We start from the raw sequence: 16,784 nt of genomic DNA on the forward strand, positions 1-16,784 counted from the left end.
ATAATGGCTGACTATGAACCAAAGACAATCAGTAGGGTTGAGAAGTTAACCGCGGGCATCGTAACGATATCAAGTAGGTATCGTTATATCTGAAATAACTAAACTAAAATATCCGTTACTATACGTCATTTTAAAAAACGAATACGTTCCATATTCGTTTCGTTTTCCAACTTTTCAGTTGTGTGCATTTAAGGAAATTAAATATAATTTTAAGAATATATACTCCAAGGAGAAGAAGTGAATCATGAAATACATGAAAATGTTGGATATAGTAATAATAATAATATAGCCTTTATTTCCAAGTACATAAATTACAAAAATTTTACAGTTTACATTTTTAAAAATTACAAAAGATACAAAAGTTACAAAAGTTAAAAAACATTAACATTTCATTTCATTTTGTTGGATATAGTAGCGACATTATTTCCGCATACGAATATTTTTGAAATAAAGTCAGTGGCAATTTATAATGGAAATTTTTAATTTTTAAATTGTTGAAGAAAACAATTGAGAAAAACAAAAAAGCGATAAAAATATTTTTCTATTGAATTAATGATTATTATTTCTTTCTTTTTTTACCTTGGTTATACACCACTAGTCCAAATGACTATGTAGAACATAATTGGAATTAATGTACACTTACTGTCTGTCTCTAATTATAATTCGTAACATTTTTCTAGCTCTAGAACCTACTAAATTTATTACCGCATAATGTCATATATTCAAAAATCTTTGTACTAAAGTTTCGGCCCCTTGTACATCACTATCTCTCAAACTTCTTTATATAATATCCTAATAACTCTGACTATCACGATGTATACCAGAAAAATAAAAATCTCACCATGTTGCGAAACAAAAGTAATAAATTTTTTTCCATTAGTATTTCAAATCTTTTATTTATTTTTCTGATCCAGCAATCATAATATTCAAGTCGTATTTGTGTATTGTTTTCTTTATTCTTAATTTAAAAATTTTGCAAGTGATTGAAGAATCGGTTTATCGGTTTTTTAATAATTTTTGATCGTGCTATATAATTACAAACATTCGGGAGCACTCGCGCCGCGATCGGTTAAGCTCGGTTTAGGATGAGTTAACTGCCAGCAAAAAGTGCCACATTGTCGCTTCCATGCTCACAGTGAGGTCGTGTCAATGTTTGTTCCATATCATCATTACTTATTTGTTTCGTTTGCAATTGTTAGTCTTGTTATTTATTTGTTGTTTGGTAGTTATATTATTGCTGATTGCTGAGTAGTGTATGACTAACAATAATATAACTAACCGAAAATTCCGACTTTCAGATGGGTGGATTTTAGGTTGAATTTCATATGGATTGATTTATTTATTAGGTATATTAAAAATATAAAAAAAAAATATTATGAAAAAATACAACCGACTTCAAAATGTTAATATATTTTCTACTTATTGATCATTTTGAAGTCGCTGCCAAGCCCGTCTGATGCTGACTTAAGTCGTTACTGAAAAAAACACATGACAGACAAAAATAATGTCTGAGAAACAAAAATCTTTACGATAGGGTACACCTTGAATTAATAGATTGAATACACTGGCTTGGCAGAAAATATAATGATATTATTTTTCCCTTTTTTAATTTCGTGGGTACGTTAATATTTTGAAGTCGGTTGTATATATTTTTTTAAATTATTATTTGTTTTTTCTCAATTAGGTCCTTCAACTATTTTAAAATCAAAAATCTCCATTTAAAATTGCCACTGACTTTATGAAAAAATATTCGTATGCGGAAATAATGTCGCTGCTATGTCCAACGTTTTCATGTATGTAGATTTACTTCTTCTCCATGGAGTATAATATATTCTTTGGTGCTGTGTTAATAAAGATACACATTTATTTTATTTATAAGCCACAAAGGACACAAATATTAAAATTAAAAAATATGTACATAATTATCGACAAGTTATAATTTCATGTATCTTTCCCGTCTCTTCAATTCATAGACAATCTAGCATTACGAAATGTCAAATTCGCAACATTTTCGTTAATCTGTAGAAATAAAACTTGTTGTGATTTCGTTTTTAGTGAAATAAATGTGATTTAATAGTTAATTACAAGCAGTTTTTATGTAATTCGCGGTGTGCGCGTTAAATGAAGTGATGTGTATATAAATGATTTAGTTTAAACGGACGGTTTGTGAGAAATATGTGAATGTCGTGACGACGGATCTTTGTTTACCTTTTTTGCCATGTAAGGAAAAAAATACTATAGATGCCGCGCGCTTTTTAACCCGCGTGGTTCCCGTTCCCTTAAGAGCGCGCAGCGTGTCGGTACGATATGGATAAAATTCGAAACGCAAACGAGACGCCGAATTATGACTTTCACGTGAGTGAAAAGCGCGACGCAAATTTTATGACGTGAGCGCCAAAACCATTTTTACCTAATTGCAAGTAAATTAAACAACATAACGAAAAACAAAATGGCCATGTTCAAGATATATACCTAATTTTCTATACAAAACAAAAATTTAAGAAAATATGTTTGCTTTTCCTGAGATTGAAAGCAAAATGTGAGCAAAACATGTATTTTTCCAAAAAATAAACTATCGAGAAAAGTTTTACAAATTGTGTATTTTGTATAGTCATAACGAAGCTAACACTCTGAAATATCATTTTCCAAATATCAGGCTCCTAACTTTACAGAACCTGAGATCCAGAACCATTTGTAACCACCAAATTACGTATTGCACACTCTTAAGAATAAAGGGATAAAATAGCCTATACTCTTCCTCGATAAATGGGCTATCTAACAATAAAATAATTTTTCAAATCGGACCAGTAGTTACTGAGATTCAATCAATCAATCAAACAAACAAACAAACTCTTCAGCTTTATAATATTAGTGTAGATTATTACAAAAAATATGTTTATCCCGTTGAATCCAACTCCGTAGTTTTTACCCGCGCGAAGTGTTGACGAAAATTTTAATATTTTACTGATCGTATTAGAATATCGAAGTTCGTAAAGATATCCAATATCACGTTCTTCCCAGAAACACAGCTTCCGACCTGTCTACACGATTTTTAACACATTTTGAGATTAGGGTTCTTCTTAATACCAGGAATCTATCAAGGTTAAATATTTTTTTACTTGGGTAACTGTATATTTTTTTAAATTTATAAATGGATCGTTAGTACTTATTGAGAAAAACAACATTTAAAAGAAGAGAATAAGAGAGAGAAGACGAATATCTTAGCATTCCATGGATTGACCGTCCTGGTGCCGGGTCCATCGCGTGGTAGAAAGAAAAACACCTTGCAAAGTCCAGGACTTGTGACCACTGGATGTAGGGTTAAGGAATACTTTGACGATCGATCAACACTCCCTTTCTCTGCTCGTGTTGTTCTCCCTGCCTAGCCAAATTTGGTAAGATCCTATTGGAGCAGCTTTGGATACTCGTTCTAATATAGAATTTGCTGCACTTCTAGAGAGGCCAAGGTCTTTAAGCAAGTTATAGAGAGATTTTGCTGGTAATACTCTCGCATCCACTTTTAGTTACTAGCCATTTTTAGTTAGTTCATAATATAAAAGTGAATAAACTTTTATACTTTAATAGAATTACCAAAAAGTCGAATAAACTGGTACTGGTAAAATCGTTTAGTGTATTAAAGAATCATGTAGCCAAACTTTTAAAGTACCCCATCCCTACAAGATGTCCTGTGCTACAGGATGTTACACTTTCGCTGATATGTTTCTGTTTGGATCGTTACTGGAATATATTGAAATAACAGACTTAATTTAATTCTGTTTGTTTGGTGTTGAGTTTTGTAATTTAGTCACATTACAAATAATAACATAAATACAAATACAAATCTTTTTATCTTTTTGTTTAAACGTACAAGTTTTTAAAAATAGCATTGTTCAGACAATTATTTGGATATGATGCTGAGACAGAAGACCTCACTCTTCCAATCCAATATAACGTCTGCATGTATGAATGTATTTGTGCCTGTGTGTGCTTGTGTTTATATATATGTGTGTGTGTGTGTGTTGTGTCTCGGCACACCTGTTAGTGTCAATTCACAATTTGAAGAAGTTCTTCAACCCTTTCATTCACATTGAATCCAATAAAAGGCTTTTTAAGTAATAATGTTTCAAGTTCAAGTTGTCTATGGTTTACCAGGGGTTTAGGCGTCGCATACATTTTTTGTCATCTTAGTATATTCACCCGACTTCGTCTCTACGTTCTTTTAGAACTTTTAAATGGGAAATTCCTATTCAGGATTTTTGTGTAACTTGAACTGTTAGTAGCGCATGCAATGGAAGTTTTCAAAAGGGATATATTTTCTCGTTTGTGCCACAATTTTCAATGATGCGCCTTTATAGCCTCAATAACTCAACGGTTAGTGCTTACTCCAATTAACTATCTTGTGCATGCCACTGTTGCTAGGTACGAAAGTTCGTAGGTAGGTACGAACTGAAACGTGCCTTTTCGGCAGGCCGCACAATGTTTCGACTTATTCAAGTCTACAATTACGTATTAATAATACGTATATTTTGGTACGAATAATGGTTTAGTTATTTGGAACAAATTATTGTTAATTAGTTTTCGAGTGTTCTAAATTCTAATTTTGTTGATGTTAATACGGTTAAATAATCATTGTTGAGTTACATTGTAATTGAAGATAAACAGTTCAACTGTTCTCTCATTAGCAGAATCTGCCTTTCGAACCGTTGGTAGAGTCTTTACAAATAGTTTACTGACGTTTCAAAATACTTGTATACTGATATGAATGATTTTTTTTGAATTTTGAATAATGATTTATTAAAATGTAGTAAATTGTCACGACCACTATTCATATTGATTGACGAAGGTAATTACTAAAGGAGAATGCCAGATCCTGACCCAGTCCTAACTCAGTATTTTGCGGAAAATGTAAATATACTAAAAAAATCCAATTTTTAAATATTTGTTTTTTAATAAACCATTTTTACTATTAAAGTCCGGAATAAAAATCTGCCAAAAAAATTAATTAAATCCATTACGTTATTTATTCATAGAACATTGTTTACTTATTTTTTTAAACCTTATTTCGAGCTTGGGTTCGAGCCCTTTAGAGCGTTTTTATTCCATTTTAATCTCTTTAGGTTCAAAATAGCTAGAATCCAGAGCTGCGTAGTCTGATGACGTCAAAATGTAAAAATAAACTGTCATAACACTATCAAAACACGTAATTGACACCTCGGAATAATTTGAAAATTATAAAATCACGCTTTTTTAATGTATTATATGTGCCTGTGTATTTACAAAAAACAATCACGAACTTACTATAACTTTAATTTCTTTTTATACCTCTACATATAACTGGTTAAAAGGTAATATTTGTTTAATAGTACAAAAAATCCAATAAAATGAAATATAATATATTGTTGCAAATGAATTTTTTTAGTGGTTTAAACTTCTATACATTTTTTGGCATTGTCCTTTGATATAAAACATTTTTAATCCATTAAACATGGGCAGTGACGTGGCACTTCATATAAGCATTAAAGCTTTTGTTTTTGCTTATCCAATACAATTAAATTTTCCAAGTTTGGTTGAATTGTGTTACTGGTGCATACCCTGATCAACAACCTTATGCACGCCACTGAACATGGGTGAAGTTCGTTTCTAATATGGATCGTCTACTAATAGGGGTAGGCACGTCCTTCTAACATCATACTAACAGGGCAACATAAATAAAAAGCTTGCAATAAAAACATAGCCTTTGTGACATCTGATCCATTTGGATTCTTAAACTCTGGGTAAAAAAGGGAAAAGGGACAATGAAATACAAATCTTCCAAACAAGTACACATATCCTGCCCTTTGAGTTGAGATATGATAAATTCCTACAAAAATAAAAAACCGAACTAGTGAGAGTTGGAGTCGCCCACTAAAGGTTCCGTACGTACGATCATTATAAATCTATACTTAATTATCTATTATTATGATTTAAAGAGATAAAGTTTGTATTGTTGTAGGAGTAAACTCTGGAACTACTGAACCTATTTTGAAAATTCCTTTACCACGAGAAAGCTATGTTATTTGTGAGTGGCATCCGCGAATATTTATCCTCGTATGCCTGATAGAACGGGAATTACGCGGATGAAATCGCGGAACGTCAGCTAGTAAAATATAGTTCAGGAATAGAATTGTGCCGTTTTTGCCGAGCAACCGAATTATTGTTTTTTTCTTTTACGTGCTTGTGGTCTATAACGATCTCCTTTGCAAAATTTGGTGTCAAAATATGCGTTTTTAGTCGAATTAAAAAAGTGGAGGTTTCTCAAATTTAACCGTAAATATATTTTTGGTTAAACGGCCATTTTTACGTAAACTTGTTTTTTCACAACTTTATGAGGCCGTAGACCAGCAGAATATTTCCTATTTTGGTCTTTAATATCAACCTATTAAAATAAACAACAAATAAATTGACAAAATGTCATCTACATTGTACAAAGTATGAATGTCATCCGGTGCTTACTGGTAGATTATTTTTAATAGATTGATAATAAATACCAAAATAGTTAATAGGCAGGCCTGCTGAGTAGGAACGGATACGATTTAAACAATTCGAAACCTCCACAGGGGTTCTGTTTTTACCTTTTGAGGCACAGAACCCTAAAAAAGGTTTTATTTCACAAGGGTACCAACATACAATGGCGAAGGTTACCTCCAAAGCCGTTTAATCGTAACCATTGAGTCAGAACTCATTATTTTTCATTTTTTCTCTGTCCCTTTTTGAACTTTTTGAACTTCCTATGTTTTATTCATTCCTTTTTGAACCTCCTATGTGTTTGTTTAACAATAAGCAGATTATTTTTTTTTATTCAGCTTAATGGATATTTATTTACCTACAGATCAATCATTTTTTTTGCAAAAATAAATTGTAAAAACTAGGTACTACGTAAAAAAGTGGTCTAAAAAGGACGAAACAAGAAAATATTTCTGAAAGAAATATTGACCATTTTTCATCATCATGGTAAAGCCGTGGTAGAGTACTACGAAACATACATAGATACATACATCTACATACGAGTAGAATGCCAAAATCATTGCCCATCCTTTTTTATGTTACAATTAAATCAACATAATTATTTACAACTAGCGGACGCCCACAACTTCGTTCGCGTGGAATTCTGTTTTTCACTAACCCCGTGGGAACCATTGATATTTCCCAGATCAAAGTAGCCTATGTGTTAATCCAAGGTATTATTATCTGCCTTCGTTTGAAATTTCAGCCAAATCGGTTCCATAGTTGCAGGCTGCGGCGTTAAAGAGTAACGAACATCCAAACAAACATATAAACAAATGGGAATGGGAACCACGCGGGTAAAAACCGCGTGGCGTCAGCTAGTTAAATAATAAACAAAGTCGTAAGTAAGTATCATAAAATCTTGAAAAAAAATTTTTTAGGGTACCCCCCTACATCTAAAGTGAGGATGATTTTTTTTTACTGTATTATTTCATACTGTTGGGTATCTATGGACAAGTCTTTGATATGAGGGGTCTTCTATCAATATTTTTCGATTTAGGCATCTGTTTGTTAAAATACTATAGGTAATGAAAATTATATATTTAGCTTTTAATACCTAATTTTGTTAAAGTGTCTACCGGCTAAACGATATGGATACGTGAAATAATCCACGAGAATACTATGTGATGAATCACTACTCGGATAGAAAGCATCCATGTTCATCACACAATTGTTCTATTTGTGAAAATCGAACCCACGACCTTTGATACAGTACAAAACAACAAATACCTGAACAAACGGCCGGCAAAAGACATATGCTTTATTTAAAAGAAAATACGTAATTCGCATACGTCCAGACAATCGAATCTAAAGTCTAAACAAACGTCAGGTTGGTCGGGTCGATATACAGACATCAAAGGCGGCTATAAATAATATAATGTCGTTGTCCTAAGTACTATATAATTATCCGCCTAACCTTTGTATTGTGGAACTTACGTCACTGGTGCGCGGAAGAAAGGAAATGTTGACTGTTTTTGGTTACAGCCCTTGCACCCAGCTGGCCTATTCACTTAAGGAGATGGTCCAAAATTGTATCGTTCGTTCGTCGTTATCAACCCATATACGGCTCACTGCTGAGCTCGAGTCTCCTCTCAGAATGAGAGGGGTTAGGCCAATAGTCCACCACGCTGACCCAATGCGGATTGGCTGACTTCACACACGCAGAGAATTAAGAAATTCTCTGGTATGCAGGTTTCCTCACGATGTTTTCATTCACCGATTGAGACACGTGATATTTAATTTCTTAAAATGCACACAACTGAAAAGTTGGAGGTGCATGCCCCGGACCGGACTCGAACCCACATCCTCCGAAATCGGAGGCAGAGGTCATATCCACTGGGCTATCACGGCTCAAAATTGTATGGAGCCGTGAAAGCTACGAATTTACTTTAATTCTTTTGAAATAATATTCATTCTTTCCCAAGGAATGCAACACTATTAGGGGTAATGGCGGATTGATAACGTTGGGGTCCCAAGGTGCTGGAATAGTGACCCCATACCAGTTTTGCAGATTAAATAAAAAAGATAGGTACCTACTTGAAATCAGATGGTGACCAATGTAAGGACCAATAAATAGGTACATTAAATCACTCCTTGCAAAAACAATGGAGCAGTTGATTTTTTTTTTATTCTCTACAAGTTAGCCCTTGACTACAATCTCACCTGATGGTAAGTGATGATGCAATCTAAGATGGAAGCGGGTAACTTGTTAGGAGTAGGAAGAAATCCACACTCTTTACGGTTTCTAAAAGACATCGTACCGGAACGCTAAGTCGCTTGGCGGTACGTCTTTGTCGGTAGGGTGGTAACTAGCCACGGCCGAAGCCTTCGGCCCAGCCGGGGATCGAACCTAGGACCTCCATCTTGTAAATTCACACGCACAGACCACTGCGCCACGGAGGCCGTCAAAACGAATATCAATAATATAGCAACATTATCGGACAATTTTTAGAGGAAATATTTGTAATTAAGTAATAAAAGTTAAGTTATTTAATATAATTTTTTTTCCTATTAAACACATATTTAACATAATAAATATCTACATATGTTTCATCTGAAATTTTAGGAAAATCTGTAAGCTTGAGTAAAATGATAAGAGGAAAACCGGGTGGAAATTTCCTTCAAAAAATAGGTAACGGAGAAGTTGCCGGAAGTAAATACATGTTATCAGAACGTTGCGGAAAATGTCGAAAGCCTTCACACGTATGACGTAGTCATCTGATATGACGTGTAACATGAATTTGTAAAATCTTATTACAACCTTCGCACGTGTATATAGAATATAAGAAATCAATTTATTTATTTTCACCTTAATGTGTAAAAGTAGAAATAGAAAATTAGGTATAGTCCTTTTCATGAAAGAAGTCCCATCTAAGATGGGACTGGGCTAACTTGTTAGGAGGATAAAAATCCACACCCCTTTCGGTTTCTCTCTTTGCCGGCTAGCCATCAGCCATACTTGAGCCAATTAAGAAAACCTTAGTCAGCCCAGCCGGGAATCGAACCCAAGACCTCCGTCTTGTAAATCCATCGCGCATACCACGAAAGCCGTCACACGGTTCCAGCAGCTTACGAAACATTCCCTTATCCCAGTCATCAGGTGACGAGTCGGAGTGGGTTTTAGTCAGTCTAAGTCCGACATAACATTCTTCCTCCTCTCCTCCCCGTGGCGAGAAGGTACCCATGAGGATGTCTCCACGTAAATAAGGATAAATTTGTCTCTTTCAACTTTCAACGTCAACGAGGATGGTAGAACGCTAAATAACGTAGTAGTCAAAGTATAAGAAATTGTTGTCATCAATTGTAAATTATAACATTGTATGATTTTAATCCGTGCCGAGCCGTGATAGACCAGTGGTTATGACCTCTGACTCCGATTCCGGAGGGTGTGGGTTCGAATCCGGTCCGGGGCATGTACCTCCAACTTTTCAGTTGTGTGCATTTTAAGAAATTAAATATCACGTGTCTCAATCGGTGAAGGAAAACATCGTGAGGAAACCTGCATACCAGAGAATTACCTTAATTCTCTGCGTGTGTGAAGTCTGCCAATCCGCATTAGGCCAGCGTGGTGGACTATTGGCCTTACCCCTCTCATTCTTAGAAGAGACTCGAGCTCAGCAGTGAGCCGAATATGGGTTGATGACGACGATGATTTTAATTGATTATGAAACATGGCTAAAACTCACGTGATATTAGGTCGGAGTATGCATCGCGACACGATCCAAACTGAGCAGGAACTAGCTCATGACTAAGGGCCCAGTATAGGTTCGAAACTAGTCGGGCATACTCCGACCTAATATCACGTGAGTTTTAGCCGTGTTTCATAATCAATTAATATGAATAAGACTCACGATAGTTTAAATTCTAAAATTGTGTGATTTCTTTTAAAAGAGCAACTGTTGAGTTTCTTGCCGGTTTCTTCTCAGCAGAACCTGCCTTCCGAACCGGTGGTAGAATCTTTACATATCAACTGACGTATCAAATTGCTTGCAAACTGAGCCTTCTTGAAATAAATCAATGTTGAATTTTGAATCGTGGCCGAAGGTCATCGCGGCACCAAATAAAATAGTTATATAAAAGTGTTTTATTATTTTTAGATATAGCTAGCCAGCCTCATTACGTCCTTGTTCACTGCATGAATAAAGTATTGTGAATGAATCTAACCTCTTCCTGTCAAAAAAATCCATCATGGTTGCGTCAAAGGATGAATTGGATTTATTGTCTGAGTTATAATGCTAAGAGCCTTGGGCGGTGGAATATTTTCAAGGCAACGGATTATTTTTAACTAAGGGATTGCCGCGACTTCGTCGGTTCAGTCGGGCATTCAGTTTTACGCAAATCCTACGGGAACCATGAGATAAAGAGTAATCTTTGTGTGTGTATAGTCCAGGATATAATCTGTTTCCATTACAATTTTTGTTAGAAAAACTTGTAATGACAAGTTTATATATTGATAATTCCATAAAAAACTTTTGCATTTTTAATGTTGTTAGGATATTTATTTATTAACAAAAAAATATCAATTAAATGACCAAATACGTGCCCTGAAAAATTAGAAAATATTTACATTTTAGTTAACGTTTTAATTTTGAAATGTTGCTACTTTCAGATAAAAGCAATATTTATAAGAAACTGACCCATCAATGACGCAATTATATGAATTTATTAAAACTACGTACCTATCTATATTAAGTAACTACGTGATATAAAAAGGAAATATATTTTTAAATTATATCTAAAGACTCAGGCGTCGTAGAATTCGTCCGAATCGATGTTCATTGGTAAAGTGCCCAGAAGGCTGTGGATTTTAGATGTACCTATCTATCCTAACATCTTTAAAATATACCAATATATATTTTAGAGATGTTAGGATAGATAGATGACAAATCTGCCTTCCAAACTGATGGTTTATAAAAAAACAGTTAATCTTAAAGTTTGAAAAGCGCTTGTAATGTAAACCTGCTTGATAAAATAATTGATAAACTATAGGTTTACTTTTTCTATTTTTCCCAATTCGTCGATGTGTCAGCGTTGTAACCATGGATGTGTTGCGCTATTACGCCCCAAGCTACGGTAGCGTTGCGTGCGAGTGTTGTGTTCCCTGACATTAACAGTGTAATTATGTCGCGGAGGGGCTTCGCGATTCTGTTACAAGGGGTTAAGTTGCTATTTGTATCGATTCAATAGGTGGAAAAGGAGGAGGTTAGGTATCTGTCAGGTAATGCTGGCCACTCACCATCCGATAAGCTCACATGCTCGCAGCGCTAACGCTTGACGTCCGATAAAACTGATTGTGTGTGTGATTTGTTTTTTCTCTTCCACAGTGGTTGTCTGGAAGAGATCGCTCTTTAGCGATAAGACTTCTAGAATTCTAAGTGTTATTATAAGTTATTGTTTATTTTTGTTTTTAATGTACAATAAGTATATTTCTTCTTTCTTCTTCTTCTTCTTCTTGTGTGTTGGTCGCGATCGGCATGATTTAAGCACATCGCAACCAACACAAGATCAGCCCCTGTAGCCAATTGGCACGTCGATTTTCTTTCTACGATCGCAAACGCTTCGAAAACTAATTTATGGGAATGACAGATCTTGATCACGTGACCTGTCGATAGCAAATGTCATTCTCATACATTTTTCTAGTTTTCGAAACGATTGCGATAATAGAAAGAGAATCGACGAGCCATTTAGCTACAGCGGCAGATTAATCGGTTGTCAAGCTGTTAGTGGTGCAGGCATGTGAACTTATTGGATCGTCAATGGCTGACTTAACCGATTTAGGGAAACGTGTAGGTATTAATTTTTATTGAACAAATATTACATTTAAAGTAAAAATATAATTAGTATTATATTAGGCCACGCCACATTTACATTGATGTGTTACTATAAATTTTTCTGTAAAAACCCCCCTATTTATTTTGAATGTTCTTGATATTTATTATTTAACTGATAGACTTTTGCAGCAAGTCCATGTAAAAGTAATTTATTGACGCGAATCAATTTAAAAAATTACTTATTATTTATACGTGCATCCTATCTTTAATCCCCTCAGGAGTAGAATTTGTGACATTTGTAGTATCAGGTAATACAGATCATCCTCCTCAACCACATAAATCGTCCAAGACAAAAGTTTACAAAGCGCGGTTTTATAATACCTATTAGATTCTATCGGTATTTAATTCTGTATAGTCCTTTTGCTCCACTCTCACGAGTGAAAATATTTATCTCTGTCCCTTTAACACTCTGCAAATAAGAGAAGAAGAAGATAAAAAAATATGTAGATATATCTGTCTTCCATTTATAACGAGATTAGTGTACAATTCGCTCTTAATCCTCGCCAGCTTTACATTTACAGAATAGCCACCGAAAAATATATCAATTTAAAAGAAGGTCAGCGTATAATTAAACAAATCCGATTAAAATAATGATATTACAGTGTGAATGTGCCTTTAGTCCGTAGCGCTTATCGTGGCGCCATTGTTAGCCCTCGACTTTGCACGCAACAAATGATTTCCTATACTTTTACTTTCATCTATACGAGTACATATAAATCAAATTTAAGTGTCTGTCTGTGTATTTCAAAATATGTGTTTCCTAAATAATTATTTACATCTTATTAAAAAAATGTAAACCATTTTGGTTTATTTTTAACAGACGTCATAAAAGGAGAAGGTTATCAATTCGTCGAAATCTTTCTTTTTTTTATTATGTATTTTTTTCCTTTGAGAGGATATGCTTTTCAGTTGGTCCCATAGTAATCATGTCACGATTTGATGATGGGATCCTAGAGAAATCGAGGGGAACTTTAAAAAATCGTAAGGGCAACTATAGAGTTTTATATTTTTTCCGTTAACCATATTAAAGCACTACGACTTTATGAAGATCTGGAGTCGATCTGATGATGGAGTCGCAACACACACGAGGGAACTCTTTAACGGTTTGCAAGAGTTACCTTGTGTTTGGACTTGATTAATTTGTGTCGACAAGAACTTTCCACATAGATGGGTTGTGACTATCATTAGGGGTTTGGTGATGGAGACAAGGGACAATTATGGGAACTCCTCAACGGTTTATAGTACCTACCTTGTGTTTGGACTTGATGATTTTGTATTGATGAGAACTTTACATGTAGATGTGTTGTAACTATCATTAGGGTCTGGTGATGAAAACGGGAAAAATATTATTATAAAATTGGTTTGGTTGATTGTATAGAGTTACTAATCAAAAGAAATAACTTCGTGGTTTGAGGACAGGAGGAAAAGTGTAAAATAACATCGTATGTGCTACCTTCTAGTTTGCTCAGTGCGATCAGTTTGAAGGCGGTACCAAGTTAGTGATGTATTACTTCAAGCTGTTTAAATGATAAAGATTTAGGAATTTCAGACAGTTCTTTCAGAAACGGCTTTAATTAACACAGCACTACCTTGATACCGCCTTTGCGGGGCAAAAAAGCGCAGTGTTGGTCGACCCCCCACTAGGTGGACCGAGGATATCAAGCAGGTTGCAGTGAGCCGCTGGATGCTGGCGGCTCGAGATCGTTGTGCTTGGAGGTCTATGCAAAAGGCCTATATTCAGCCGTGGACGTCTATAAGTACGTAAGGGTATACGTAAGGGTATAAGTTAATTAAACTTACAGCTTTCAGGTTGCATAGAAAAATACAAGCATGCCTTGGACTCAAAATTATGCTAGCTTTAAATGGCGTTGCAAAAAATAGTAAACGTCCTTGTAGACCATAGTTTGTTTGGAATACAAATTACGTCTTGAATTAGAACAATGAACGGACAGAACGTCATTTTCACAGTAACATTTACTTCCTGCTGAATACAAAGTTTTACCGTGTTTGACTACTTGAGTTCTAATAATTTATATTCGCCGTTTGTTCAACTTTTCCTCTAATTTAGTTTTCCAGAAATAGTGGATGCTGTTGCTTGATTGTATGTCTTTACCCTTATAATATAAATATAACTAGATGACGCGGTGCGCTTTCACCCGCGTGGTTCCCGTTTCCGTAACAATACGGGGATAATATAACGTATAGCCTTCCTCGATAAATGGCCTATCTAACGCTGAAAGGATTTTTCAAATCGAACCAGTAGTTTCTAAGATTAGTGCGTTCTAGCAAACATATAAACAAACTCTTCTGCGTTATAATATTGGTACTACTTATAGATAAAGGGTTTGAACAAATCTAGAAATTATCAAAAATAGGATAGGAAAACGCTGCTCTAAGGTTCTCCACCCTAATTATAGGTAAACAACTCTAATAAAGTATTCTAGAGTCTAGACCACAGAGCCAAAATCAGAAATAAAATATACTTCTTATAAAAAAATCGAAATATTCCGCCTGAACAGTACTTGCGAACTTTCGATTTTGATTTTTGATTTTGAAATTTCGGACAAACGAAACAATATCTTTCAATTTTTTGTCAGCCAAATATGATGAGTACACAGTGTAAACAACGCAATAAAGTAAATGGTATTAACTGCATAGTTTTTAAATATTTAGTTGGGGGAGTTCTTTTTTAACTATATTTTTTTTCTCGTATGAACCCTCTTAGGTGCCGCTGATCGCTTTTCAACCGAATTCCGAAAAGGAAGAGGTTTTATGTTCGGCTGTATGTATGGTTTAAGCTGTTGTGTGCGGATAACTGATTTATTTCATTTATTATATTGTGTTTCTGTTCACATAGTGTACAGTAAAGGACAATTCAACTTTATTCATTTCAAATTCATTCATTCATTGTTAAAACCATAAAAGCGTTTAAAGTTTTATCGCACATAAACAGAACATTGCATAAATCTTTGCTCAAACTTATCATCAATCGCAACACAGATATAAAACAACAGAAAAATATATAACAACAAAAACAAATATTTTAGCACATAAAATAAAAATGATGTAAAAAAATTTTTTTTTTTAAGTTTTAAATTTTTTTTTTAATTTTTTAAGTCTCATTTTTGAAAAAATTCTCACCTCATGTTCCTGTTGGTCCGATGGGTCCTGAACCGCAAACCTCCTTCACGGAACAACAAACTAGGAATAGTCCAAAATAAAAACACTATCACGCTTATAAAGACATATTTGAAAGTCAATGTGATGTTGAAAAATGGGTTCAACATGGATCCCAAAAACGAAGAACGTGTAGAAACTAAATTATTCATCCAGCAAGTGGATACTGGACACTTATTATGTATATATGTATCATGTGCATTTTTATTCCATAGTGATACTGTTGAGCTTATAACACAGGAAACGTATATTATTATAGTTTTTTTTTTAATTTTTAACAATATAAGTATAAAATACAAAACATTATTAAAAATTTATAAAAAAAAAATCACCCTCCCGCTGCGGGACATTTGAGTGCCCAAGCAACCGGTGGTCAGGGCTCCAGAGTGAGGAAACTCCTCACAATACGCGCCGTCTCAAGAATCACTGTCTTTTGTATCCGACTCTTGATCCAACAGTTAAGCGAAAGCTTCTTAAGGTTTTGGTCGAAGCTTTTCGCTATAAGACCATTGACTGAAACGACTATCGGAACAATAATAGTTGACTCAACACTGTTGAGCTTATACCATAGGAAACGTATATTATTATAGTTTATATAAACGTTGTTTTAGTACGGTATATTTATGTTATTTCTATTTACACTCGATACATTTAAATTCTTCGATCAAATTAATGAATTTCACACACCACTAGTACATATTTATCTTGAAATTATATAAAACTTTTTTTTTATTTTTATTGTTTACAAGTTAGCCCTTGACTACAGTCTCGCCCGATTATGACATAAAATAGTGAAACTCCATTTACTTAATCAATTTGATAGGTCGTACTAATTAAAACATAAATAGTTAAACCTTTAAAAATAAAAAATAAACCTTTTATTTAAATATTATGTCTTTTTAGTCAAATATAAACTGAGACTTTTGAGTAGGCATTTGCCGACCCATTTTTCTCTTATGGGGATATAGGCTCACCAATTACTATAATCCGGTTAAGATTTTAGTCACAGAACTCTATAGCATAGACAAAACGAATAAAGCTAACAAATAATGATAATAATAACACGCAAAATAAAAAAATATAACGGTCATACTACGTCTTTATTATTGCGATTCTACTGAAAAAATACCACAAAATACCTAAATAATAGTTATGATTATAACTATAAAATGCATATCACTACACACGTGCTTAAAATATTCATTTCATTGAACACCATTGACCAAAGTTTGA

General features: G+C 34.2%; 1 protein-coding gene across 5 annotated transcripts in view; it reads right to left on the reverse strand.

The window, feature by feature from the left end:
- The window catches only part of LOC112048036 (uncharacterized), a 52,080-nt gene that overhangs the window by 34,248 nt on the left and 1,048 nt on the right, over positions 1 to 16,784 (reverse strand). For 4 of the 5 annotated variants that reach the window (XM_052887358.1, XM_052887361.1, XM_024085384.2 and 1 more), the window contains exon 2: positions 15,516 to 15,779. In XM_052887358.1, the coding sequence (XP_052743318.1) occupies positions 15,516 to 15,703 (188 nt within the window). In that variant the 5' untranslated portion in view covers positions 15,704 to 15,779. Of the gene's footprint in view, positions 1 to 15,515; positions 16,360 to 16,784 lie in introns of those variants that run through there. The other variant, XM_052887359.1, reaches the window with a different exon arrangement.

This window comes from Bicyclus anynana, chromosome 19, assembly GCF_947172395.1.
Source record: "Bicyclus anynana chromosome 19, ilBicAnyn1.1, whole genome shotgun sequence".
Classification (NCBI taxonomy): Eukaryota; Metazoa; Arthropoda; class Insecta; order Lepidoptera; family Nymphalidae; genus Bicyclus; species Bicyclus anynana.